Source organism: Staurois parvus, unplaced genomic scaffold (genome assembly GCF_062004578.1).
Source record: "Staurois parvus isolate SC_StPar_1 unplaced genomic scaffold, SC_StPar_1.0 ptg000017l, whole genome shotgun sequence".
NCBI lineage: Eukaryota > Metazoa > Chordata > Amphibia > Anura > Ranidae > Staurois > Staurois parvus.
The window spans coordinates 9,096,164-9,123,906 of NW_028317813.1; the positions used below are offsets into that span (position 1 = coordinate 9,096,164).

The window sequence follows — 27,743 nt, forward strand, 5'->3', positions numbered from 1 at the left end:
TAGGATCCCTAAAAGTAGGCAAGTCCTTAACCAGGACCAGAAGAGTCATACTTATGAAAAAGATAGCTGTGCCTACCTAGGGAACAACCCAAATATCCTTCACTATGGGCATTGTAAAGCAATGCTGGATACAATAACTAAAAGAAAGTCATACACACACACACACACACACACACACACAATAGACAGGTAGTCACACACACAGGTACGTTGAACCAGCATTTACACCATTAATTATTCTAAGCATGTGAAAGACCCACTAGCGGTTGAACACCTGCCTAGCACATCATAGCATTCACTCGGCACTCCAAGAAATAACAGAATCCAACTGCAATATTCTTTCATTGTCAAAACCTCCACTTTTATCACACGACACACAGGAGGATATATCTTATAGTCATCACAATCTGCATAACAACACACACCAATAATAATGTGAGCATTAGAGCATGAAATAGACACATCTTTTGACAGCGTCACAGCATAGAATACATTACCAAAGCTATGGGAAGACGGGAAGGAACAGACCTCATTGGAGCCATAATGCACAGGGGGTCGAGGGGAAGCCGTAAACGTGACCAATCGATGAGCCCATATAGCCTTGGCAAAAGTCCCAGCGTCAGAGCATCCTCGTCTGCATAGGAAGGCTGCTCCCCATTGATCCCTCCTCTTAAGCTCCCTGTTTTAAACCCTTTTTCTGGCAGCTTTCCTGAATTGGGCAGGCGCCACACCCACTCTAGGAGGAGCTAGCAGAAAGGTTCCACAAGGATAACAAGAGTCACGCCCAGCCACTACACCTAACAAACATTTATCTAAGAATATTACACTTATCTACCCTAAACTTAAAGTTTTCTAACTTCTCAAACAAGTAGACATCTTTAATTGCACAAACAAGTTCTTATCAAATTTAAGCAGTCTAATGTAACATTAGATGCCACAAACATGATCTACCAAACAAACACTCCTTATTTGCTTTAAGCAGTCTAATATCTTGTGACTCTGTTCCTTGGGCCTAGAGAAATTACATCAATGTCTCATGCTCCTGGCATCTGGGCGAGCAAAAATGCTTCTTTTTAAAAATTACCCAAGAAAGAAAGGGTCCAAGGCTAACGCATTTCAAAGGCATTACAGGCATGAACAGGAAACACATTAGGAGTTTTTTGTTTCCTGGAAACCATGCTGCTAACTTTTGGGCCTTTGGGCACAGTAGAGTCAAACGTAGACATATGCATACCTCTTCTATAAGCACTAAAATGGTATCTTTCAATTTTGTTGACACCGCGACAGATGGACCTCCTTCTACAAACAAATATGATTCAACAGAAGAGCCCCACTTATTACAGTGTCCACTTCCATGTTTGGTTTCCTCTCACTCTTCTAATTCAGAGTCTTTTGACTGGTCAAAAAACTGTAAGCCCTAGCTTTTTTAAATAATTTTTTGAAAATTGTAAGTTTCTTATGGGTGGAAACATAAATAGGAAAAGCGCAGAAACTCAGACCACGTTGCCTCCGATTCTGAGGACAGGGGGAGCCTGATTCTCTGATCACGGCAGACATCTTCACTGATCCCCAGCAAGTAACAGATCAATGCTTGGGACCGCAGAGAGTGGCCATTTCTCAGTAAAATTACTTTTAACCTCCCCCTGTGTTTGGAGTGCTCCGTTGCAGCTTACAGCCATCAGAATTGGAGACTTTCTGCATGGTGCCCAATCTGCTGAAAGTATAACCAGATTCAGGTGATATTTGCACTGACCCTTCAAGGACTGGGTTGCCCCACAGTTGGATCTCAGCTTTGGAGCTGTATAGCAGCTGGAGGAGACTAAAATGCTGTATTAGAAATCCAGGAACAATGCCTGTCACATCATTACAGGCCAGCCCCTTTCCCATTTGTGCATGGGTTCCAAGGTGCAATCCTTGCAGCGCAAAGACATAGGGCACTTATCCAGAAAATAAACACCCTCAACTCCAGTGGCCTGGTGTGGTGCACAGTGTGTAATTTGTCTTGATGGAAGAGATCACTGCTCATACCTAGAACTATGTTCTCTCCCAGATCCATCACCTAGGGACACTAGCAAAAAACTGAGGATCACATGGTGAAAGGTGTTCTATGTGGGAGTGTTAAAGCTTAAGTGGCTTTGGCAATGTCCACTTACTTTAAGGTGCAGCATATAACCCATCTGTTATGAGTGACAGACTGTATCCTGTACTGTACAATAAAGAAAAAGAAGTTACGCTTTGACACAGAAAAGCTGAAGAGACATCTGTCCTCATAGGACACCAGCGATAAACCTAAGCATGAAGGTAGAAGGAGGGGTTAATTCTGGTCTGGTCTCAGTTTTTTGTTTGCAAGTCTCCAATCCTTCTTTAATTCTTCACATTGCAAAGGGCCACAAGTTTAAACGGAAAGTTTCTATGCGATAGGTATTCCTATATTGTATTGCAAAACAAGGGATTGTACATGATACCAGGATAGCGATCATGCTATCTGCAGGGCTTCGCTGAGTATGAAGTATAAAATGTTCATATACAATGGATAAAATCTGGCTGCAAGGCAATACCACATTTACCTGTTTCAGCTGCTTCACAATAGCATCTGGTGATTTTAAGCTGTCTTCTCTCCTTATCTTTTTACGAGAATTTGGTACTTTTTCATTAGTCTTCTGTGTCCTTTTTGGCTTTGGTACAGCAGCTTTTTTTGCACAAGGGTCCTTAAAAACAAACAAACAAAAAAAAAAAAAAAAACACATAAATCCTCTCTCTGGGCACCTGGGACTGTTTCCTTCCCCTACACCCTATCACCAACTGCCTGGTCCATGGTTTTCTTTCCATCTTAGAATCTTCTTTTCTTTCTTGTCCTTGTTCATACTTTGTCTATTACTTTCTGTGCAGCTTGTCCGCCCGACGTAATGTCAATACCATTAAACGTACCTTCTGCCTATACTATTAACTATTGTATATACAATACAGGCATGAAAATAGCTTCACCAGTCCTTTTTGTTCCACAAGGGGGAACTGCTGAGGCTTCAGCAGTGAGGTAATGAGCCCAGCTGAAGGTAGTGAGCTCATTAGGGCCTCTATAAAACTTCCCAGCCTGCTTAGGGAGTTGCTCCATCCTGGAACTAGATCTGTGCCTGAGTAGGCTGGGGAGCAACATACTTATCTGTGTGGTGAGACAAAGGCCTGTGTGGCTAGCCTCCAACTGATAGGGACTCGGTGTAGCATAAGGCTGTACCTAGTGGATAGCTAGGGAAGTTATTGTATAGTAAGTGGCCAAGTTGGCAAGGATTTAATTTCAGGTTTCTTTTTGGTTTGATGTTTTTCTTGTAAATAGTGTAAATAAACAGCACCTTTTTGTTTTTCACCTACACTTCTGTTTTGCTGTGTATGTGTATATATATATATATATATTTATTATGAAGTAGAACTGCTCCAGTAAAAAAGAAACACTTGGCTTGAGAGGAGATTTGCGACAAAATACACTACTTTTGCCAGCGTTGTACCAAGCATGTACGCATCTCTTGTGTTATCATTCATGGATGGGTTCTCCCATTCATGTCAAATGCAGAGAGAGAGCAAGCACACAGCAAGAGTGCTTTGATAACTTTTAAAATACACTTTAAATAATGGTCAACTTACGTCTTTATTACGAGGCGTCGCTTGTAACTTCTGCTCCAAAACTGTCAATTTGCTGTCTATGTGTCCATTGATGTCTGTATGAATGCCTTCTGCGGAGCGCTGTGAAGCAAGCTGCACAGTCTTAGCACGCAGCAGTTTCTGCAGTAAGAGATGTCCAGCCTCTCCTTTGGCTCCAACAGATGCTGGGTCACAATTTGTTTCACATTTTAAGTCCTGACTCCCAGACACACCTTCCTCCACATACTCTTCTTTAGGAGGCTTAGGTGGCTGCGTCCTTTCACCATTTTCTTGTGGAGGATTTGTAACAATTTCTTGCTTGGTCTGATCTTCTGTTTCCATACTTTCTTCCTGAGATGTTGTCTTTACTGGCATGTCCCCAGTGTCATCGGGGCCAGACTGGCCAAGAACCTCCTTGGGAGATCCAGTACCTTTGGATTCCTTGGTAGCAGTGTCAGAGTCAGTCACCTCTGTTGATTTAATATCTGGTGCATCAGTGACCTGAACTGCTGTTTCAACTTGAATAGCAGTTGGTGTACTAGAGAGTGGAGATTCTGAATTTTGGCTTTGGCTGGATGCTGCTTCGGGCAAGTCAGTGCAAGGCTGAGAAGTCTGAATATGTTGGTCTGGGGAACTGCTGTGACTCTCTGGCTGTGAGGCGGTTATGCTTCCTGAACACTGAGCAAGGAGATCAGAAGGCTCTTTCTTTGGCTCCTGTAAACTCTCAAGTTGTAACTGTGCTTGCTGCTGACGTAGCTGCTGTAAATGCATTTGGAGCTGCTGCTGTAATTGAAGCTGTCTCTGGGGTGGTTGATTCAGCATCTGCTGTTTAAGCTGCAGGATGTGTTGCACTTGCTGAATCTGCTGTAACTTCTGTTGTTGCATTTGTTTCAACTGTTGAACATTATGGGGCTGACCTTGAGAAGACTGTTGTGGCTGTGTTTGTTGTATCTGTTGAACCTGAACTACAGTTTGCTGCAACTGACTTTTTACATCATGAGACTGCTGCTGAGTTAACTGTAGCTGTGCCTGCTGCAGCTGCAATTGCATAGCTTGTTTATGATGAACTTGCTGTTTCAATTGTAACTGCTGCATTTGACTTTGTGCTTGTCCCATTTGTTGAATCGGTTGTGGGTTCTGTGTCCCTGCTTGTTGTATGAGCTGCTGTTGTACTTTTATATTCTGAAGTTGTTGCAGTTGTATCTGTGTGTTTTTGCTTGGTGTCTGCAACTGCGGAGACTGAACATGCTGCTGTTGTGGCACCTGGTGCTGAAACTGTGGCAACACTGCAGTCAACTGAGCCTGTGGCTGCTGCTGCAGTTGTGGCACTGCTTGACTCTGTGAATTCTGCTGCAAATGAGATGCCTGATGTATTTGCTGCTGTGCATGCTGGACATGTTGCAAATGCTGTTGCTGACCAGTAATCTGTTGCGGTAACCCTGGGAAAGAGGACAGTGACTGATGTTGTCCCTGTAATTGCGGATTTTGCTGCGTTTCACTTTGCGGCAAATGCAGCACCAGATTTTGTTCCACTGGTTGAGTTGGTTCTTTGCTTTGCGATTGAAGCATTTGATCAGCTTGCTGTGCAATATCTGTCTGTGGATGCTGCACATCCTGCTGCTTGTTTTCTGCTTGCTGTGACAATGGAACCTGAAGTACATGTGGCAACTGAGGTAATTCCTGCTGCCCCTCACTCTGCAGTGTAGCTGCTTCCAACTGTGTTTTATGTTGCCCTTGCAAATGTTGCTGAGCTGGAGATGCAGTTTGTTGCAAATGTGGCAATAGATGTTGCTTAACCTGCTGCAGTGGTGACTGTTGCAACATTTGTTGCTGTGTTTGGATCATCTGCATATGATGCTGCTGTTGTGTTTGCTGTAATTGCTGCATTTGCTGCAACTGTTGTGTATCTAAAACCTGTTGCGTTTGCTGAGCAAGTTGTACCTGTTGCTGTTTTTGTTGAAGTTGTATTTGCTGTTGCTGCTGTGCTTGTTGCAAGAGTTGTTGCTGTAACAGTTGCAATTGTTGTGGGTTTTGCTGTAACTGTTGAATTTGCTGTTGTTGAAGTTGCTGTGTTGGTTGCAATGGTTGCTGCTGCTGTGTTTGCTGCAATTGCTGGAGCTGCTGCAGCTGTTGTTGAGCCTGCTGCAATTGCTGAAGCTTTTGCTGCTGTTGAACTTGCTGCAACTGTTGAAGTTGCTGCTGTTGTTGCTGCTGTAATTGCTGGAGTTGCTGATGTGCTTGTTGCAGCTGCTGAAGCTGTGACTGTTGCAATGGTTGTGTCTGTTGCGCTTGCTGCAACTGCTGAAGTTGTTGTGTTTGCAATTGTTGAATTTGCTGCAGTTGATGCTGTAGCTGCTGAATCTGCTGTTGAATTTGTTGTGATGTTTGTTGTGGCTGCTGCTGTGTTTGGATCATCTGTTGTATTTGCTGAGATTGTGACACTGGTTGGATTTGTTGTGCCTGCTGTGATGGCTGAATTTGTTGCGGTGTTTGTATGGATGATTGAGTCTGCTGATGACTTTGCTGAAATTGTTGAAGCTGTTGTTGGGTTTGCTTCAACTGCTGATGCTGCTGTTGGGCTTGTTGCAGCTGCAGTGCTTGCTGTGGAGACTGAACTTGTTGCAGTGGTTGTGCTTGCACCTGATGCTGTACTTGCTGCTGAGTTTGCTGCATTTGTGTAATCTGATTTTGATGCGTTTGTTGTAAATGCTGCAATTGCACTTGCTGACGCTGTGGTGGAGCTTGTGGCATCTGATGCTGTACTAGCTGTGTTTGCTGAAGTTGCTGCAACTGTTGCTGCTTGAATTGTTGGGATTGCTGCACTTGTTGCAACTGATGTTGGATTTGTTGGGCTTGCTGTAATTGGTGTTGCTGCATTTGCGTTGACTGAGGCTGTGCTTGTATTTGCTGAAGTGACTGAACCTGCTGCGTCTGCTGCAGCTGAGCTGGATTTTGTTGTTGAAGTGGATGTACTTGCTGTTGCACTGGATATTGTGGTATCTGCTGCTGATTAGAAGATACCTGCTGAGGCATTCTATATTGAGGTGGAGGTTGCTGGGTCAAGTGACGCAAGCTTGTTGTCGTCTGTGCATGCTGAGCAGCAACAGATTCCTGGTTCTGACCAACACTATGTCTTACAACACCTGGAGATTTTAATAAGGAGCTCTGATCAAGTTCATTTGCTTGTGGCATTTCAGCAGTGTTTTCTGCTGCCAATTTCTGTACAGTTACAGAAGTGCTATCCTCTGTATAATTTGACTGTTCTGTCCCAACTGTTCCAACTTGTTGACCTGAGAAAACACCTCTAGATGGTGTCTGACTACCAGGTGCACCATTTGATAATACAGCATGTGATGCCACAGACTGCATATTATCTTGCTGTGCAGCTTGTCTAAGAGCTTGGGCCTGAGCCTGTTGGTGTCGCTGAATCAAAATAGCCTGCAACTGGTGCAATTGTTGGGGTGTCAAGTGTCTCAGCTGGGGATTTTTTGCAATAATACTCTGAAGCTGAGCCCTTATTTGTGCCATGAGCTGGGTATTCTGCAAAGCCATCAGATTAGCAGCATAAGGAGCCTGTTGGCCACTTAGATTTGGTCTTTGCTGCCCTAAGGGTTGAGAGAGGATCTGTCCAACATTAGGTTTGGCCTGTTCATTTCCCTGTCCTTGTACAGGATTTTGTCCTAGTACGTTTTGCATCTGAATTACACTTGTTTGTTGTGATGTTACAGCAGCCATGTGTGTGTTCTCCTGACTGAGAGGTTGTTGAGGATTTGGTAGTTGAGTCCCAAGGCTTTGTTGTTGAGGAGAAAGGATAACATTCTGCTGCTGCCTTACAGACTGCTGCAATGGGCTTGTTGAATTGAACAGAGCCTGCTCCTGTTCAGAAGACTGGTTTATCTGCTGCCTATCTTCTGATGACTCCAAAGGCTGCAAATCTGTTTCTTGGCTCAGGGATCCCAAAGAATTCTGGCTTAACTGTTCTTGAGTTTGTGACTCACTAGGATCTGGAATGCCTGTACTTGAAGCTCGCTGTTGTTGCTGTCCTTGAGTTTCAAGTGTACCCTCTTGAAGCAGTGAGGCATCAGTCATAGGTACATCCTTTGCATTCATAATTTGCTGAGTGTTAACACTTTGTGGATGACCTGGGAGGTTTTGGTTTGTGGGCTGTATCTGTCCTGTATTTGGATGCTGGGATAATGTATTACCTCCTTGGCTTAGCACTGTTTGCTGCTGCATATGAGGAGACACGCCAACTAAGTTCTGCTGGGGCTGTGACAAAACAAGACGAGGCCCTACGATATTTTGTTGCTGAGCAATTGGTGAAGATCCCAAAACCCGTTGCTGTGCAATCAACATCTGTCTCTGTTGAGCTGTGTGATGTTGTAAAGCAGGTGCCTGAGGATGACCTATAAGGGTCTGTGACGTTTGGGAAGGGTTTTGCTGTATCACCAACCCATGTGAATTGCTCATCAGTCCATGCTGCTTGGCTAACATTGCTTGAGACAAATTATTCTGTGGAGACAGTGGGAAATTCTGGTGTTGCTGCTGCTGCTGCTTCTGTGCTAGTTGTAATCTTTGCTGTTGAAGCTGGCGCTCTTGGATCATCCTTTGCTCAGGGGTGAGACCTTGCAGATTTGGAGCAGTTGAGTAGAAACCACTGGAGGTTCCAGGAAGCGCTGGGTTATTTCCTTGAGCTTGATGTTGTTGAGATACAGATTTCACATAGGAAGTTCCATGCTGTGCTTGCATGGCTAAATTTGTCTGCAGACCACGCAGACCTCCAGCTTGTCCAACAAGCTGGTTGTGTGACATGGCAGATGCTTGCTGCATACCATGTCCAGCAATGATTTGACCTGGAGCCTTTGTTAGAACTCGAGAGTTCTGGTTAGGACTACTGGGAAGTACACCACAGCTCTGTTGTTGTTGCTGCTGCTTATTCCGGTACTCTGTCATTAGATTTGTATGCTCCTTCTGCTGTTTCCGCACCTATTTAGAGAAAAAAAAACAGTTAATACAATCATCCTGCAAGAAATATAGAATTTTTTAAACTCTTCTAGTATGTGGGAACTTGAAAACTTCAAGTTAGGATAGGGGAATATAACAACCACTTGACCTCTGTAAGACTTTACCCCCGTCATGACCAGAGCATTTTTTGCAATTCAGCACTGTGCTACTTTAATTTGCAATTGATCGGTCATGCAACACTGTACATTAAATTTATCATTTTTTGCACACAAATAGAACTTTCTTTTGTTAGTATTTGATCACCAATGGGTTTTTATTTTCTTTTATTGTATAAACAAAAAAAAAAAGAAATTTGAAAATAAAAACAAAACCTATATTTTCTACTGTAATAAAACATATCCAGTAAAATGTTTTTTTCATAAAATTTAGGTCAAATGTTTTCTGCTACATGTCTTTGGTACGAAAAAAAAAATCCCAGTAAGTGTATATTAATTGGTTTGTGTTGTAGCTATAGCATCTGCAGAGTATGGTGTATATACAATCAGGTCCATAAATATTGGGACATCGACACAATTCTAACATTTTTGGCTCTATACACCACCACAATGGATTTGAAATAAAACGAACAAGATGTGCTTTAACTGCAGACTGTCAGCTTTAATTTGAGGGTCTTTACATCCACATCAGGTGAACGGTTTAGGAATTACAACAGTTTGCATATGTGCCTCCCACTTGTTAAGGGACCAAAAGTAATGGGACAGAATAATCATCATAAATCAAACTTTCACTTTTTAATACTTGGTTGCAAATCCTTTGCAGTCAATTACAGCCTGAAGTCTGGAACGCATAGACATCACCAGACGCTGGGTTTCATCCCTGGTGATGCTCTGCCAGGCCTCTACTGCAACTGTCTTCAGTTCCTGCTTGTTCTTGGGGCATTTTCCCTTCAGTTTTGTCTTCAGCAAGTGAAATGCATGCTCAATCGGATTCAGGTCAGGTGATTGGCTTGGCCATTGCATAACATTCCACTTCTTTCCCTTAAAAAACTCTTTGGTTGCTTTTGCAGTATGCTTTGCATCATTGTCCATCTGCACTGTGAAGCGGCGTCCAATGAGTTCTGAAGCATTTGGCTGAATATGAGCAGATAATATTGCCCGAAACACTTCAGAATTCATCCTGCTGCTTTTGTCAGCAGTCACATCATCAATAAATACAAGAGAACCAGTTCCATTGGCAGCCATACATGCCCACGCCATGATACTACCACCACCATGCTTCACTGAGGAGGTGGTATGCTTAGGATCATGAGCAGTTCCTTTCCTTCTCCATACTCTTCTCTTCCCATCACTCTGGTACAAGTTGATCATGGTCTCATCTGGCCATAGGATGTTGTTCCAGAACTGTGAAGGCTTTTTTACATGTCGTTTGGCAAACTCTAATCTGGCCTTCCTGTTTTTGAGGCTCACCAATGGTTTACATCTTGTGGTGAACCCTCTGTATTCACTCTGGTGAAGTCTTCTCTTGATTGTTGACTTTGACACACATACACCTACTTTCTGGAGAGTGTTCTTGATCTGGCCAACTGTTGTGAAGGGTGTTTTCTTCACCATGGAAAGAATTCTTCGGTCATCCGCCACAGTTGTTTTCCGTGGTCTTCCGGGTCTTTTGGTGTTGCTGAGCTCACCGATGCGTTCCTTCTTTTTAAGAATGTTCCAAACAGTTGTTTTGGCCACGCCTAATGTTTTTGCTATCTCTCTGATGAGTTTGTTTTGTTTTTTTAGCCTAATGATGGCTTGCTTCACTGATAGTGACAGCTCTTTGGATCTCATCTTGAGAGCTGACAGCAACAGATTCCAAATGCAAATAGCGCACGTGAAATGAACTCTGGACCTTTTATCTGCTCATTGTAATTGGGATAATGAGGGAATAACACACACCTGGCCATGGAACAGCTGAGAATCCAATTGTACCATTACTTTTGGTCCCTTAACAAGTGGGAGGCACATATGCAAACTGTTGTAATTCCTAAACCGTTCACCTGATGTGGATGTAAAGACCCTCAAATTAAAGCGGACAGTCTGCAGTTAAAGCACATCTTGTTCATTTCATGTCAAATCCATTGTGGTGGTGTATAGAGCCAAAAATGTTAGAATTGTGTTCATGTCCCAATATTTATGGACCTGACTGTATATTGGAATTACACAGCTTTTACTTTCTGACTGCCGATCACATTTCTTGAGGTGCTAAAATGCCAGGACAGTTCAAACAACCCCCAAATGACCCCTTTTTGCCACTTTACTGAGATACTTCTCACACACATCATGGGTATACTTGGCATTACACCCCAAAGCAGATTCTGCTACTCCTGTGTATGGGGATACCACATGTGAGATTTTTTGGCAGCCTAGCCTCGTATGGGGGCTCAAAGCCAATGAACACCGTCAGACTTTCAAAGAGCACAACTTCTTCATTTGATTTCCTGACTACCCATCACAGTTTTGGAGGCCCTGAATGCCAAGATAGTACAATTGCCCGCCCCCCCCCCCCACCACCGCACACAAATGATCTATTTTTGGAAAGTAGACACTCCAAGGTATTTGCCAAGAGGCATGGCAAATATTCTGCAGATCTCATTTGTTGCCACAAGTTTTTGAAAAAAGAAAATTTATTTTTTATTTTCTTTCATTTTTCAAAACCTTGTGAAAAAAATTAGATCTGAAAAATACACACCATGCCTCTTACCAAACACCTTGTAGTGTCTACTTTCCAAAAATGAGTAATCTGGGGGATGTTTGTACTATGCTGGCATTTCAATGCCTCTGAAATTGTGATAGTCAGAAATATGTGAATGTTATGCACTTCGAAAGCCTGAAGGTGCTCATTGGTTTAGGGCCCCTGAACGTGGCTAGGCTGCCAAAAAGTCTCACATAGGTGATATCCCTATACTCAGGAGAACTAGCACAATGTATTTTGGGGTGTAATGCAAAGTACACCCATGATATGTGAGAAATCTCAGTAAAGTGACAAATTGTGTAAAAAAACACAGCAACAAATTACTGGGTGAGGTAGTGTATGAGGGACAGAATATTGTGAAGCTGATCATAGTCAGGGTCACCGCAGAAATGGTTGAGGGTATTGTTACTGAAATGCATAGTCTCACATCTTCTCCTGGCCATTACAGCAGAGAACACAGGTATGTGGACCAATATGACCACAATTAATTTTTGTAATGTCCATGTTAGGGGTTAGGCCCAAACAAATGTTACATTTGGAAACAGTGATAGGATTCCACTCGAATGGCCTGGCAAGAATTTGGGTTGGCAGTGATGTACTGTTGAGCATAAATGTAACTTTGGGCCACAATCAAATTGTAGAGGTCTTCAGTGAAAAACAGCTAAGAAAAACTCAGGGCGTGTTGTTAAGTTGGCTTTTACTACCTGAACCACGGACTAGGCTGTGAAAGGGGGGAAAACTGGTGCTGCTGAAGCTGGGGGCAGCCAATTAGGGTTTGGAAGAGAAAGAATGGGTGGGCCCATAAATGTAAAAACAAGGAATCGCACCTCAGCAGACCTGAAACTGCTGCCTACAAATCTTTTCGACCAAACAGGCATCTTCTGAGGTAGACATGTCAACTATGTAGAACTGTGATAAAGGGGGAGCAAACACTGAGGTAGCTGCCTAGCAAACCTCAACAGAAACAGAATAAAATTCCCAGGAGGCACTCAGCGCAGATGCACAGTAACAGGGGAGCTCAGTGCAATATGATGTTGTACGTAGGCAACTGCTTATGGGTCTGGAATGGTGTTGTACGTAGACAACTGCTTTGAGGGAAGCAAACATGAAACCCTCATGCAAAAAATAGAGACAAGGGAATGACAGGCGCATAGAATATGCAGTCCGCATAGCCTCTAGGCTAAGTATGGGGTCGGGATATGGCAGAGGAACAGATGGTCTGGAGACACCCGGCGAGCTGTGGTAGAATGAAGCAATGACTCTGGAGTGGACAAGAAGAGAAACACCGCACCTCTGAGTGTAGACTGTGAAAAGTATTTAATGGTGAACATAAATAAAACCACTCACATGTAGATGGTAATAAGTAGGCTCATAAGGGGTTAACAATGCACACCGCCTCATAGTGGTAATCTGGACCAGTGAATAGGAATTCCGGCTGGACAGCACGGAGCGCTGAAGAGGTGTTTAAGTGGAGCCTGTAGTACAAGCCTGGCAAAGTCGGTGTGAACTCTGGCTGGACAGCAGGGAGAGCTGGAGCAATGCAAGATGGAGCCTGGAAGTGAAAGCCTGGCAAGTCCCTGTGCCCTCTGGAGCAGTAGCAAAAAATAGAGACAGTCAGTAGAGAAGATAGATGAAGGACATGAGGACTCAACTTCTTAAGTTCCTCCTGTGGAAGGACAAACTCTGGCACCATAGTGTCCAGAATAAGTTCTAAGTACTCTGAGGAAGGGAAGGACTGACTAACTGACTTCAGAAGATTCCAACATCCATCTTAAGTCTTCCAGCAAATTGATCGTGATGGAAAGATCACGTTTTAGATCTGATGCAGACTCCACTCACAGAAGCAGGTCGTCCACACAGCCCACAATTGAGAAGGCGCAGTAGAGCCAAAACCAGTGCCAGCACTTTGGACTGACATCGGTACTGCAAGTCTTCAAAGGGAAGGGCAGCAAAGCTGGTAATGAAGTTCCCCACCACAAACCGGAGCAACTGTTGGTGGATGTATCAAATAGTGATGTGGAGATTGATGTCAATTAAATCCAGAAGATCTCCTGGTGTAGGGAAGCTACCAATGAGTGCAATGACTTTTTCGAAACATGCGTGCTTTTAAAAAAAAAAAAAAGTTCAGGGCCTTTAGATACAAAATTTTCTGAACACGGTCTTCTTTGGAACTGTGAACACATTGTAATACAACACCTGGGCTGCCAGGTACACACCTCAATCTATTAAAGTTGGTGGGCTTGGAAGAGCCTTGGCCTTGAACAATACATTGTGAGTGAAGAAGGAGGGGCCAGCCTTACAATGAGTCCTTTTGTTTTCTGATCCCGAGGTAGAAAAGGTTCTCTTACCAACGATGATGTTCTTCATGATCGCATCCAGAGTCGCACCAAAAAAGGTGACCACCCGCAAAGGGCATCTCAGTAAGTACCTTTTAGGATGTCTGATCTGCGGACCAGCACTAAAGCTGAAGCAGATGCCGTAAAATACCAGCAGAAACCGTGAGATGTGATACCAGCTGACTGGAGTTTAAAGCCGACTATTGCAAACCTTGAACCAACTGATCCACTAATCCATATACACAGGGAAGACCTGTTCCAAAGTTACTCCTTGGTGTATCAACTTAGCTCATTCGGTCAGTGCCTGAGACACCATAGCATAGGCAAGGACTGGATGGATTAAGGCGCCTGTACCACATAAGTAGAACATGCCATACTCTTCACCTGTCTGATGGGCCCCAAAAGGGGGAGAATCTTCAGAAGAGATGATGGTAGCCTGTTCAGCCAAGAATGGGAGGGGTCTACTACTGGAGGAGTAGATCACTTTTGACAAATGCTTCCATGAAGACGTAGCGTACAGAAATAAAAATATGTAGACACACAACTAAGTGTAGATTTAGAGCCTCTGCATAATGACATGCCACAGCCTCGAGTTCCCCAAGAAAACTCTGCTCCAAGCCACTACATCCCTGCAAGCTAAGAGAAAGAACAGAATTGGGGAATGGAGACCCCTTTAACCCCAAAACATGGCAAATAGTCTGCTGGCATATCCTCAGCAGCACAGTGCCCATAGAAAGCTATAAGCTCACAGAGGTGGCTCTGGCAGGACAGCAGCCTGCCATATCTGAACTGAGGCTGAAAAAAAAAAAACAAACTGTTGTATTTAGGGGGAAAGGACTGCTACATGCTGGCCAGGAGAAAGGAGGGTGCCAAATTTGTTAACTGATGCAGTGCTGTTCGCTGTCTGGGCCCACAGCGATCATCCTGAAACATTGAGGAGCAAGTGGAAAGGCTGTCCTGGAACGAAAAGAACCATCAAATGGACAAAAAGGAAGGAGAAAAAAAATCCTTGGTCCTTGCTCCTGAGTGCCAGGTGAAAAACGTAACTGTGTTACAGCTGGAGGGTTTGTCCACCGGGGAAGGGGGGGAGCCTCTTGGGCACACTTTTAGTTTTGGTTGCATTAGGCGTCCTGCAGGTGGCAACATTAAACCATTTGTCATGAACATCTGGCAGTTTCCTACAATGCTGAAATGTATAGTTACTTTCCAATGTTTCCTTGATGAAGAGTTCAACTCCATCCATTTCCTGCTGCACAAAACAATTCTTACATATAATCAAAACAAGAATGGACATTACCCATGTGCCAGTGTGCCACTAATTTCCACACCCTCCTGAGACTAGCTCAACGTGCCTACTCATATGCACACATTTTAACATCAACACAGGAAACCCACAAGGTAGTGTATTCATTATGGCAAACTAAGTACCACCTATATGGATGAATTCTGACCAGCCTCTACCTGCACCGTTCTCACTGCCTACCAAATGTATTGGGCAACCACACCAGTTAAAAAGGTAAGACACAAAAGTTTGGAAAATGGGGAATAGAGCATGAGTTCTAGCTGCTGCCCACTGGATCTGGAGACAAAAACATACTGCAGCCCCACCTTTTGCGGGTTTTTGTTACTAAAGACCACAATACCATACAAATCCTGAGTTTTTCCCATAAGCCCAAATCACCCCAGTCTAAAAACATTTAACCAGTTCCCACCCAGCCAATAACAAAATGACGACCAAGCGGGACTTCTGTTGATCCGGGAGGACGTCATGACGTTCTTCCGCATCGGGACCACGTTGTGGTGAGATCTATCGCCGGCTGTGTCCATCGAATACAGCCATTGACCGATCTGTGTACCAGCCTGTTACCAGTACCATGTGACCAATCACAACAGGTCACATAACAATTGTAAACAATGGATGGCTTCTTTTCATGCCATCCATTGTATACAATTGTGTTGCTAGCTGTAATTGGTCACAGTAATCACAAGGTACAGGCTGGGCCAATCACAGCCCATTGGTGTCATGTAATTAGTGGCCAAACACAGCTAATCAAAACAAAATACCCTGAATTAATCCATTTCATACAGTTAAATGCTTGCCTATGGCAGTGAAATTCACATTCCATTACAACGTCAAAAACTCACCAAGCCTTTTACTAAATATACACTAATTTGGGTTATTTTTGCCAAAGAAAGTAGCAGTATACATTTTGGCCTACATTTATGAATTATTTGCAAAAATGTATAACAAACGAATAAAAATTTGGTCTTTTTTGCTTATTTAACAAAAAAAAAAAAAAAAAAGGCAGTGGTGATTAAATACCTACAAAAGAAAGCTTTAGTTGTGTTAACAAAATGTAAAAAATTTATTTTGGGTATAGTGTTGCATGACAGCGCAATTGTCATTCAAACAGCATGCTGAAAGCTGAAAATTGGCCTAGGCAGGAAGGGGGAAAAAGAGCGCAGTGTTAAAGTAGAGCCACTTCTGCTGCAAGTTTCACTTTATCAGCTGCCGTGTTACAAAGAAAAATTTAAAAATGTTTGTATCAAAATACACAAGAAAACTGATTGAAGAAATGCATGAGCTAAAAAGGGGTTTTAAATATTTGCTTGGAGAAATTCCCTAAATTTTACTTATCAGGTGTTTTAGGGTGACAAAGCTTCCAAGAGTCAAAATTCAGAAATCAACCTAGCAAATTAACTTATTCTCAGTAGAGCTCCTTGATTCCAAGTAACCGTTTCACATAGGACCTTGACGTCTGTTTGACTTGGAGTCCTGCCTCAGGAAAAAAACTAAACCAAAAAGGAGTGCCAGACCAGATTCATAAAAGGAGTAAAAAAAAACAACTTTAATAATTCGCAATACTTCCAGTACATTTCAGGGGCAAAGCACGCTCCCCCTTTATCAGGGCTCAGTAATGTTTACAAATGTTTGAATGGACCCAGGGAAGCAGATGCTAGAGAAATTAAATTAAAGGCTAAATTCACCTTTTCAAAAAAAAAAAAAAAAAAGTCTATGCAGTCAAGGGGCCCACATAGATATTAAGAATCTGTTCAGCTTTGTAAAATGGTCATTAATTGTACTGTTTTACCTGTAGGTCATTTGGGACCCCACAGACACAGAAACCTGGCTAAAAGAACATCCTCATTAACAACATTCTCCTGCTTGTTGAAAGGACGCAAAAACTATTTTGTTTTCACACCTGCAGAGCTGGGAGTGTGCAAACGTTGTTCACATCCTAGCAACAAGTAAGGACGTGGGGTTCGCTAACTATGTGTTTTTAACCAGGCTTCTAGGGGGACCCAAATGGCCTAGAGGTAAAATATCATTAATGATCATTTTTACGGAGCCGCATTGCCTGCATAGGCTATTTTCTGGAAAAGGTAAACTTGGCATTTAAACTTACTGTTTGCAAAAGGAATCAAATGAAACAGAATTATGCCAGTGAAACAATGTGTCAGGAAGGCGTTCACTTGTTCGTAGCACTGTGGCTACCAGTACTATAGGCTGCAGTTCCGGTGTCCTCTAGCGAGTGTCACTCAGCAGCCAGAAACTCATGGTAATTAGGCATCACCTGATGCTTGCTGCAGGAAGTGTATTTAAACCTTGACTGTGCTTCTCCTCTTTGGTTTAGTGTTTGTCCATTTTGCTCTGACCCATGTTCCTGCATTCTGATCCAGCAGCCTGTTCCCTTACCTGCTGGCTTGTTCCTTCTCCCATTTACCCTCTCCCTGTCCTGGCTTGCTCCTGCTCCTTCTGCCTGATCTCCCATGTATGACTCTGACACGGACTATGCTTCTCATATCCTTCTATTTGCATATATTTGGTTTGGGCAATTGTTGATTGTTTATTCACTCACTCGTTAGATTCTCTGGTTTGATTTATGCAGTTCTGATATATTGGAGGTGTGTTTATATTTTTGTTATTCACTTTTTCTTAATAAATTACATTATTTTACATTATACTTGTGCCTGGTGATCTCTGTGCAAGTCCACACATTTCTGATCACGCCTGTTTCACAGGATACAAGCACTTGTTATCCCTGAGACACAGTGGCATCACTATGAGGGGTGACACCCTGACCTGGGGTCAGTGGGGGGTCCTATGAGAGACTCGGTCCACCCCTGGAGGTGCCCACAGATTATCATACAGAATGGAGAAGGTTTACACCTGGAGGAGGCAGTGAACAATAGGATCCCCGCCAGCAGTTCATGTAGCGCTGGAAGAAGACTCAGGTGCCGACTGGGATGAGGGAGGGATGGTGGAGCCATGGGGATGAAGGTACCGGCAGCTGCTCTTGCCACTTTTCCTGCGGGGGACTTCAGTGGAGGGGCTGGGCCACAGACCATATCCCTGCTGCGGGGGGACATCAAGTCAGTGAATACTGGACTAAGCTGGAGGCGACAGAGAGTGCACAGCACAGTGGACCTGTCGTTCGAAGCAACATGCATTGTGTGCAGGTCAGTGACATTGACAGTGATTATAGCCAACCCAGCAGATGATAGTGTCACTCTGCTGTAATCTCTGCCAGCCATTCTGAGTGTTTCTGCCCAGTGCCCATGCACCAGGTGCTATTCCCTATTTCTAATAATTCTCTGATCACTATACACTGTCAGTAGTGCCACTCAGTGTACAGATATCAGTGTTATATATACGGATTAGCACTCAGTGTAGATGTCAGTGTCATATATAACACTGATATCTGTGCACTAAGCGCTATTACCTGTGTATAACACTGATATCTGTACACCAAGTGCTATTTCCTATATAAAACACACTGACATCTATAAACTGAGAGGCACTCAGTGTACAGATAGTGTGTTTTATATAGGAAATCGCACTTGGTGTACAGATATCAGTGTTATATACAGGTAATAGCACTCAGTGTACAGATATTAGAGTGTTATTCGCTATATATACACTACTGACATTTGTACACTGCCACTCAGTGGGTGTGGTTTGGCGGGGCACATGGGAAGGGACACAGTGAGCCCCATGGTCTCCTATTCTCTGGAAGCTGGCACTGACTGCATCAGTTACAGGGCACAGATTGTGTTGCGCACCGTGATCATGCACTTTCGGCCCAAAAAATTATTGGGAGGGGGATGACACCATGTTTTTCCACACCAGGTGACACCAACCCTTGTGATGCCACTGCTGATAACTCCAACAAGCCACTGGTGAATTGTTAAAGTTGTTTTTGACTCCGTTCTGAAGCTTTACTTTGTTGCACGTTAGTTGCCTAACCAGTCAGTGAACTTTTCATATGATTATCACCCTTCCTTTTACTACTCTGTGTCAATAAATATTGAAGTCTCAGTCTTTTAGAGTTATACTCTTGACCTATTCTTGAAACAAGTACCACTGTTCAATAAAAATGCATCTTCCTTAGACAGGTGGTGGGGCTTTGCACAAAATTAAAGAGAAAAGGTGTTCATCTATACAGTGAGAGCTTGAAATCCAGGGGATCATCAGTCCCCTCAAATTACCTGTGGGTTGAGACATGCTTGACACTTTTGGTAGAATGAATTTATGACAGGTTGAATTAACATATTGTCATTTAGAAATTACAGTGGTTTTCTGCATTTATCACAGTTCCTTAACGTCAAAATAAATGCATGTCAAAAGCTCTGTAAGATAACTGCACAAAAACGTAAGCTAAACTAAGCTCAAATTTGCAGGTTAATACCAAACACTTTACCTGGTCCAGCTGCTTCTGAATCTTGCTTTGCTGCTCAGTAACTAATTTCAGCTTCTCCGCATCTGCCTCTGGGAACTCTCGTCCTGCTTTCTTCGCAGTCCTTTGTTTAGCACACAGAGCTTTGCGGGACTTGCGGTGAACCCCAATTTGTTCCTCCAAGACTTTCAATTGCATCTGCAAAAGTTGCTGTGTGTGTAAGAGCCACTCTTCATACTGGCGCTGGTCTGCTTCATCTGAAATATAGAGAAATAATAAGTCCAAATTGTCATTTGCAACTCACTACACACATTTTCATGAAATGTGACAACACACACGCACTGCTGTTTTTGGTTTGCACACAACTGCAATTTGAGGCAAAAAATACAGAGATATATAGTACTTTGCAAAAGTATCACATGACATTAAACTGCATTTCATTTGGATTTTTACTTCGAGAATACGTTCACCTTTGGGAACATGTTCCACCTGTTTTTAGGGTGGAACATGTAACATGTTCCCATAGCCGCAGCCACCGCCTTTTTGTCTAAAAGGTGAAAACTTAACTTTTAAACAACGTAAGTACAGCTGAACTCGAGGCAGTTAAAAAAAAAAGAAAAAGAAAAAGAAAAAAAAAAAATCAATTTAGGCAACTACAGTATGTGTTCATTAAAGCAGTTCTCTAGTCTCCCCTGAAATACTGTAGTATACAAATACTGTAGCTGCTGACTTTTAATATGAGGACAGTTACCTGTCCAGGGATGCAGTGCTGTCCTTACCCAAGCCAATTCTACAATTTAACTTAACTAAGGGAAACCGGCAGTGAAGCCTTGTGGCTTCACAGGCGGGTTCCCCTGTGCGTGCCGTGCTGTGCTTTGTGACTCTGGCCAGAACCAATGCGATCTGACCATAATTAGAAGAAGGTACCTGTCAAAACCGGGTATCTCCCCAAAAAGTTGCGAAATGTTAAAAAAAAAAAAAAAAAGGAGGTGGGGAAGTTCCATTTAAAAAAACAAAAGCGAAACTAAACCACATTATTCTTTACAGCCAAGGCTGCCATCTTAGCCTCTGTTTGATCTGCAGTTGTGCTGGTACTGCACATGTTAGCTGTTCAGACACCAACCGCTTGATGGCTTGGCAGTTTGCTTGACAGCAGAAGCAAATGTGACCAGTTACATTCACACCATACCTCAAATGTAATTGTTTTGGGAAACCATTAAATCGATGGGTGTATTTCCAATTTTGGTGCGTAAATGAAAGCACCGGATATTAAATAGCATTCCTGAATGCCAGAGATAAAACTGGGAGAGGGAGAATCAGAACTCATGTTTTAACTTGTCCTCCCGAAGATTTACCCCGCTTCCTGACCAGGCTATTTTTTGCTATTTGGCACTCTGCTATTTCAACTAATAATTACGTGGTCATGCAAGGCTATACCCAAATGAAATTTATGTCCTTTTTTTCACACAAATAGAGCTTTCGTTTGGTGGTATTTGATCACCGCTGGGTTTTTTATTTTTTACGTTCTAAAGAAAAAAAATTTAATTTTTGAAAAAAAATATTTTTTCATTTCTGTTATAAAAAATATCCAATAAACTCAAAGTTAGTCATAAATGTAGGCCAAAATATATTTTGCCACAGCTTTGGTAAAAAAATCTCAACAAGTGTATATCAATTGGCTTGTGTAAAATATAGCGTCTACAAAATATTGTATGGCTACTTGAATTTACACAGATTTTATTTTCTGACTGCCTTTCACATTTCTTGAGGTGCTAAAATGCCAGGGCAGTACAAACACCACCAAATGACCCCTTTCGGAAAGTAGACACCCTAAGCTATCTGCTGAGAGGCATGTTAAGTCCATGGAAAATTTTTTTTTCCACCAAACATTTTTGAAAAATTATTATTTATTTTTTACACACAAAAGTTGTCATTTAAATGGTATATTGCTCACACATGCCATAGGTAGATCTGGAATTACACCCCAAAATACATTCTGCTACTTCTACAGAGTTTGGGGATACCAGAAGGTATAATCCCATATATACCCATGGCATGTGTGTGAGCAATATATCATTTAAGTGACAACTTTGTGTGTAAAAAAAAAAAAAAAAAAAAAATTGTTAATTTCCAAAAACTTGTGGTAAAATAAAATTCTTCTATTAACTCAACATGTCTCTCAGCAAATCGTTTGGGGTGTCGACTTTCAAAATAGGGGTCACTTGGGGGGTTATCGTGGCATTTTATGTATTAGAACCTTATGCCACACATCACTAACTCTTCTAATCACTTGAAGACTAAGCCTTTTCTGACACTTTGTTCACATCAGTATTTTTGCTAGAAAATTACTTCAAACCCCAAATATTATAGATTTTTAAAGCAGACGGCCTAGAGAATAAAATGGTGTTTTAATGCTGTTTTGTTAAATATATACCAAACATGACATGCTTTCAAACTGTGTATGCTCAGTGCAACAGCAACAAACTACGTATATTCTGAGAGCAAGACCCTGTTGCTGTCAGAATAAACAGATTGGTGCTGCAGCTGAATGGCATTACCGCAAAGAAAGCAGCAATGGTTAACAATAAAACAGTAATTCAATAAAACAACTTTTTTTATTGAAATCAGTGCCAAAAAATATTGTAAAATGTATATGCCGAAGCATAGGGGCGATCCACCCCAGACCTTGCTCTCAATATATACATAAGTGTGTGCAGCGCTGTTGGATGAGATTTTTCATCCGCAGTTAAAAAAAAAAAAACAAAAAAAAACAAAAAGCAAAAAAAAAACCCCATATATGTCAAAGCATAGGGTCGATCCACCCACAGGTCACCCCAGGTCCTCGTGCTTGGGCATATATGGTGTTTTTTTTTTTTTTTTAAACGGAGGATGAAAAATCTCAACAGCGCTTCACACACTTACGTATATACTGAGAGCAAGACCCTGTTTCTGTCAGAACAGATCTGTGCTGCTGCTGAATGGCATTCTTGAAAAGAAAACAGCAATGGTTAACAAAGCAGTAACTCAATAAAACAACAACTATTTGGGTTTTATTATTTATATTTTACTTTGTATTATTTTGTTTACATTTTTTTTTTAAACTGTAATAAGCTGATATTAGGGTCTCTCAAAATGCGATAGCCAGTTTCCAGACTACCTAACATCGTGTGTGTGTGTCCTGGACTGTGCCATGCTGTACCTTATACTAATATTCCTCTAGTGTATGGTAGCGACAGAAGCAGTCCTTGGAGGCAGAAACCGGGTTAATTAGAACAAGAGGGACAAAAAAAAAAAAAGTGCGTCATGCCTAATTCCAGCCCTGAGGAAGTCACATGGTATTGTGACGCAACACGTAGGCCTGATGTAATGACGCACTTCCAGTGTGGACGCCATCTTGGCACACCTTTTCCTATACCCATGCAGACTACACCCAAAAGCATGCGGTTTTAAGCTGTCAGATGCTGAAGATTTATGTGAGTGCACATTTATTACATATGGTTCAATCTTCTTGTGAATAAAACATATTACATTATGGGAGGTTGTGTTTATGTTTGAGATACTGGCACATACCCATACCCTATCTGGAGAAGAGCCACTACATGAGTGCTGACCCCCTGAGAGGGAGATCTGTGTTTGGGGAGAGCAGACCAGTGGAGAGGCTGCATGCTAGAAGGATCTGAGGGTGTGATCCCACAATACGCTTTGACCCATACAATTCGAAGTTTTGAGGTGAGAGGCTAATCTAGCCATTGGTTGGATTTTCTTTACCAGCAGTTACCCACAGTCACTTACATCAGCACAAGTGTTGTATTTGAATAAGTGGTATTATCCACTCATTGGACTTTGGCGCACAGATCAGACGTTTTTAGTTTGATCTAATTAGTGTGTTTGCACATTTGCACATTTTTTGTCACATTTTCTCTGTTTGATGTATGTATATTTATTGCACTTATTGAGATTTTCATATATTGCACTTATTGATGGTACATATCCTTTGTTATATATTGTGGCACTAGTAGTTTTTGGTGAGTTTGTTTACAATACATTTATATGCACTAGTCCTATGCATGTTTTATACATCCTATATTGTGTCTGCAGTGGTATTGACGTATCACTGGTTTCACTGGACTATTATTCACTTTCACGTTTTAGTCCAGCTGTAGAACACTAATATTTGAGATAGTATACCTACGTGTCACATCGCATGGTGGTATATTGTTTCACAGGTATTTAACTTTTTGATTGTGGCACCTTTTGTGAATATTTATTTTGTTTTGTGTCACCATTGTGATTTACTTTACACCGTTTGTCAGTTATTTATTCACATAAGGGTACATTTATTAATTTTGTATTTTTTCATTTATGTGAGTAGCGCTACATTTATTGATTTTAAACCACAGATCACGGGCATATGATTTAATGTTAGCAGCTTCTCTTAATTGGACACTTATCTAGAATTATTAGCGCAGGAGGTTCACACCACTACTTGGGCCACAGCACCTTCTGGATACAAAAGGGCCGTGATGATCTCTTCCTGAAATTTTAGGAAGAATCCACTTTGTTCAGTTACTTTGTATATTTATTTCAATTTCTCTGTGCGCTTTTGTTCTTTACAGACACTTTTTTGTACCAGCGTCTGGCTTTACATGAAACTAAGTACGGCTTCATCATCTGGACGTTGAAGACCACCCCTCCCATGTTAAAGTTATAGTCGTGGACACAGAGGGGCTTCTCAACAACACCAGCTGCCATGGCAATTTGGATGATCGTATCTGCGTGAATGGAAGACAGGACGAAAACATCCCATTTGTCCTTCAACTTCACTGAAAGAAATCGTTTTTCAAGCAGGCTTTCTCCCCCTTTCTAAAATAGGTATCTACAAGCTGTTGGGGAAGCCCCTCTGATTAGGTCGCCAGGTGCCACATTCGCCATGGGGGGTTCCACATGACTATCTCTTCCCATGTAAATCCGAAAATTACATGTATAGCATGTTGCCCTCTCACAGTTCTTATACATTTTGACCCCATATCTGGCATGCTTGCTGGGGAGGAATTGTTTGAATGCAAGGCGGCCAAAAAAATGACTCTTCAACGCAGATGTTTAGCTGGGGAGTATACACACCTGCAAATTTCTGGTTAAAGTGATTTATGAGGGCCAGATTTTGTAGAGCTGGTCAAATTCAGGGTCACCTCGAGGACGAGAGTGATTGAAATGCATAAAAAAAAAAAAATCGCACTATATTCTCATATCTATGCCTGGCCATGGCAGCAGAGAACACAGACATATGATGAATCGGGACTCTGGACCAATACAACGGCAATTCATTTTTTTTTTATTTTTTAGTAATGCGCATGTTGAAGGTTAGGCCCAAAAAAACCTTTAAATTCGGAAACCGTAATAGGTTTCATGCAAATGGTCTGGCAAGGTTTGAGGATTTGGGTTGGCGGCGATAAATTGTTGTGCGTATAAATTGCTTTGATTTACAATCAATCCATACAGATCTTCCATGAAAAACAGCTCCAAAAAAAAAAATCAGGAGTAGTTAAATTTGCTGTTTCCCCCTGAATCCCGGGTCGGGCAGTGAATGAGGGAAGTATGGTTGCTGCAGAATTTGTGGGCTGCCAATTATGATTTGCACGCACATCTGGAAGAACACAATAGGCTCTACGGGCCTGAGGTCGAATTCCTGGTGGCTGCAGGACACTACTTGTGCAAGCTACTGCACTAACTTGTACTGCACTTATAGGAGTCGCCTTGTCACCAAGTGATACTGTAGTGCTGGTATGAAAAAGACCAGGATGTACTGGTGCTCGCCAGTTCACCAAAAGGTAAAGCGGCACTAGTACTGGCACTCTGCTGCATTTGAGAATCATCATGAAATTGTAACACCTCAGCAACCTGAGAACGGGAACTAGGTCGGGGACGCCTGAACTTACATGCTTAGAGGAGAGAGAAGAGTGACAGACAACAGCCTGCCGCCTCTCCTTTCACTGCCCAGAAACAGGCCTAGGGTTAGGGGACAAGACCTAGTTATATTGCTCAGCTTGGAGACCAGACTTTTCTCTATGGCAGTTGAGTGTGCAAAAATAAATTGACAGAAAGCAACACTTTAGAATGTAAAAAAACTATGTTTTTCATATAAATTTTTTTTTTTTTAAATACAAATTTTGAACTTAATGGGCAAGGGGTTAAAATCTGTCAGGTTTTTCTAGTAATTGAAGAGGAGCTCCACCCAAAAGGGGAAGTTCCGCTTTAATGGTTTGTCCAGTTCCCCATTAGGAATTGGAACCTTTGGGGAGCGGGAGAGGGGGGAGAAGGGTGTTTCATAGGGGGGAAGTGGGTAGCCAAATTCAACAGGTACCCGCCCCCACTTCCGCGGCGACCGCCTAGGCAATCAGAAGCGGAAGTTGTCCTCCCCCCCTCCCTCCCCGTAGTCTTCTTGGACACGTGACAGGTCCCAAAAGATCACGAGGCATTCACAAAGCACAGAGCTTCTCGTGCAGTGGGCACCCGGCTGTGAAGCCACAAGCAAACCGCCAGGGAGAAAATACGAATGGTGAAGCCAGCAGTGGTGAGGACACTGCTGGACCAAGGGACAGGAAAATGACTGTATTTTAAAAGTCAGCAGCTACAATTTTTGTAGCAGCTTACTTTTTTTTTTTTTTTTTTTTTCCCCCGGTGGAAAGGGGACTGAAACTGCTGGGGAAATCTCCTCAATTGATACAAGCAATACAAAAGTTGTAACCCTTCCCCACTTTGGTCCAATCACAAAAGCACATTAAGAATGCAAAACGTTATTGCCAGATATTAACAAAACACAGACACTTGCTAGTAGCAAAAAAAGGAATTCTGACTTGCCTGTAAACTCCATATCTTGCGAGTACATACAGGACACAGAGTGGACATTCATAGACCCTGGGTTATAGGCTGCTATCCTCAGGTAATTGGACACTGGCAAAAGCTTTGCTGGGAACGCCCCCAAGGTGTACTCCTATAACTCCACCCTGCTCCTTGACTCCTTGTTTTTTTTAGCAAGCAATGCAGAGTAACACAGGAACAAAGGAAAGGGTGGCCTGTGTCCTGTACCCTAAAATATGGAAATGACAAGGAAGTCAAAATTCCTTTTATCTTAATTGCAAAATACAGAACACAGGCTGGATATTCATAGACCCAAAGCAATGAATTTGCAAATTTGATTTTTTTATATATACTTCTCCATTTATCTTAAATGGATTTGCTTTTTACATGTATGTTAATACTTTTGTATGCCTCATTCACACTGGTCCCTCCTGAGTTCTGGTTTAGGACTCTGCGGAGTTATTGGTCACAGTGCACACATGCATCAATTAGGTATGTTATACTGTTCATTCTATATCATATATATTTGTTGTTTTTCTTTTTTACTCTGTGCTGGGTTGCATGTGCTCCTGAAGCCCCTTTGGAAAAAGGTGTAGAAAGGGGATTCAGCCTTCTGGGGCCACAACGGCAGTGCAAACGTGCAATTCCTTTTCGAGAGTGTGTGTGTGATATACACACACACACACGCACACGCACACACACAGTGGATATAAAAAAAAGTCTACACACCCCTATTAAAATGTCAGGTTTCTGTGATGTAAAAAAAAAAAATCAGACAAGGATAAGTCATTTCAGAACTTTTTCCACCTTTAATGTAACCAATAAACTGTACATCTCAATTAAAAAACAAACTAAAATCTTTTGGGGGGGCGGGATGAAGTAAACAAAAAAAACTAAAATAATGTGATTGCATAAGTGTGCACACCCTCTTATAATGGGGGATGTAGCTGTGTTCAGAATTAAGCAATCACATTCAAAATCATGTTAAATAGGAGTCAGTACACACCTGCTGACATTTAAAATGCCTCTGATTAACCCCAAATAAAGTTCAGCTGCTCTAGTAGATTTTTCCTGACATTTTCTTAGTCGCATCTTACAGCAAAAGCCATGGTCTGCAGAGAGCTTCCAAAGCATCAGAGGGATCTCATTGTTAAAAGATATCAGTCAGGACAAGGGTACCAAAGAATTTCCAAGGCATTAGATATACCATGGAAAAAAATGAAGACAGTCCTCATCAAGTGGAGAAAATAAGGTGCAACAGTAACATTACCAAGAACTGGACGTCCCTCTAAAATTGAAAAAAAGACGAAGAAAACTGGTGTGAGAGGCTGCTAAGAGGTCTACAGCAACATTAAAGGAGCTGCAGGAATATCTGGCAAGTACTGTCTGTGTGGTACATGTGACAACAATCTCCCGTATTCTTCATATGTCTGGGCTATGGGGTAGAGTGGCAAGACGGAAGACTTTTCTTATGAAGAAAAACATCCAAGCCCAGCTACATTTTGCAAAAACATATCTGAAGTGTCCCAAAAACATGTGG

The 27,743-nt window shown here is 42.2% G+C and overlaps 1 protein-coding gene across 1 annotated transcript in view; it reads right to left on the reverse strand.

Annotated features, from left to right (window-relative positions):
* KMT2D (lysine methyltransferase 2D) overlaps nucleotides 1-27,743 on the reverse strand; it is a 261,049-nt gene that overhangs the window by 34,142 nt on the left and 199,164 nt on the right. Inside the window, exons 37-39 of the mRNA XM_089679503.1 lie at nucleotides 19,370-19,602; nucleotides 3,637-8,619; nucleotides 2,568-2,708 (exon numbers count right to left, since the gene is read on the reverse strand). Coding sequence (XP_089535629.1) covers nucleotides 2,568-2,708; nucleotides 3,637-8,619; nucleotides 19,370-19,602 — 5,357 coding nt within the window. The remainder of the gene's footprint in view (nucleotides 1-2,567; nucleotides 2,709-3,636; nucleotides 8,620-19,369; nucleotides 19,603-27,743) is intronic.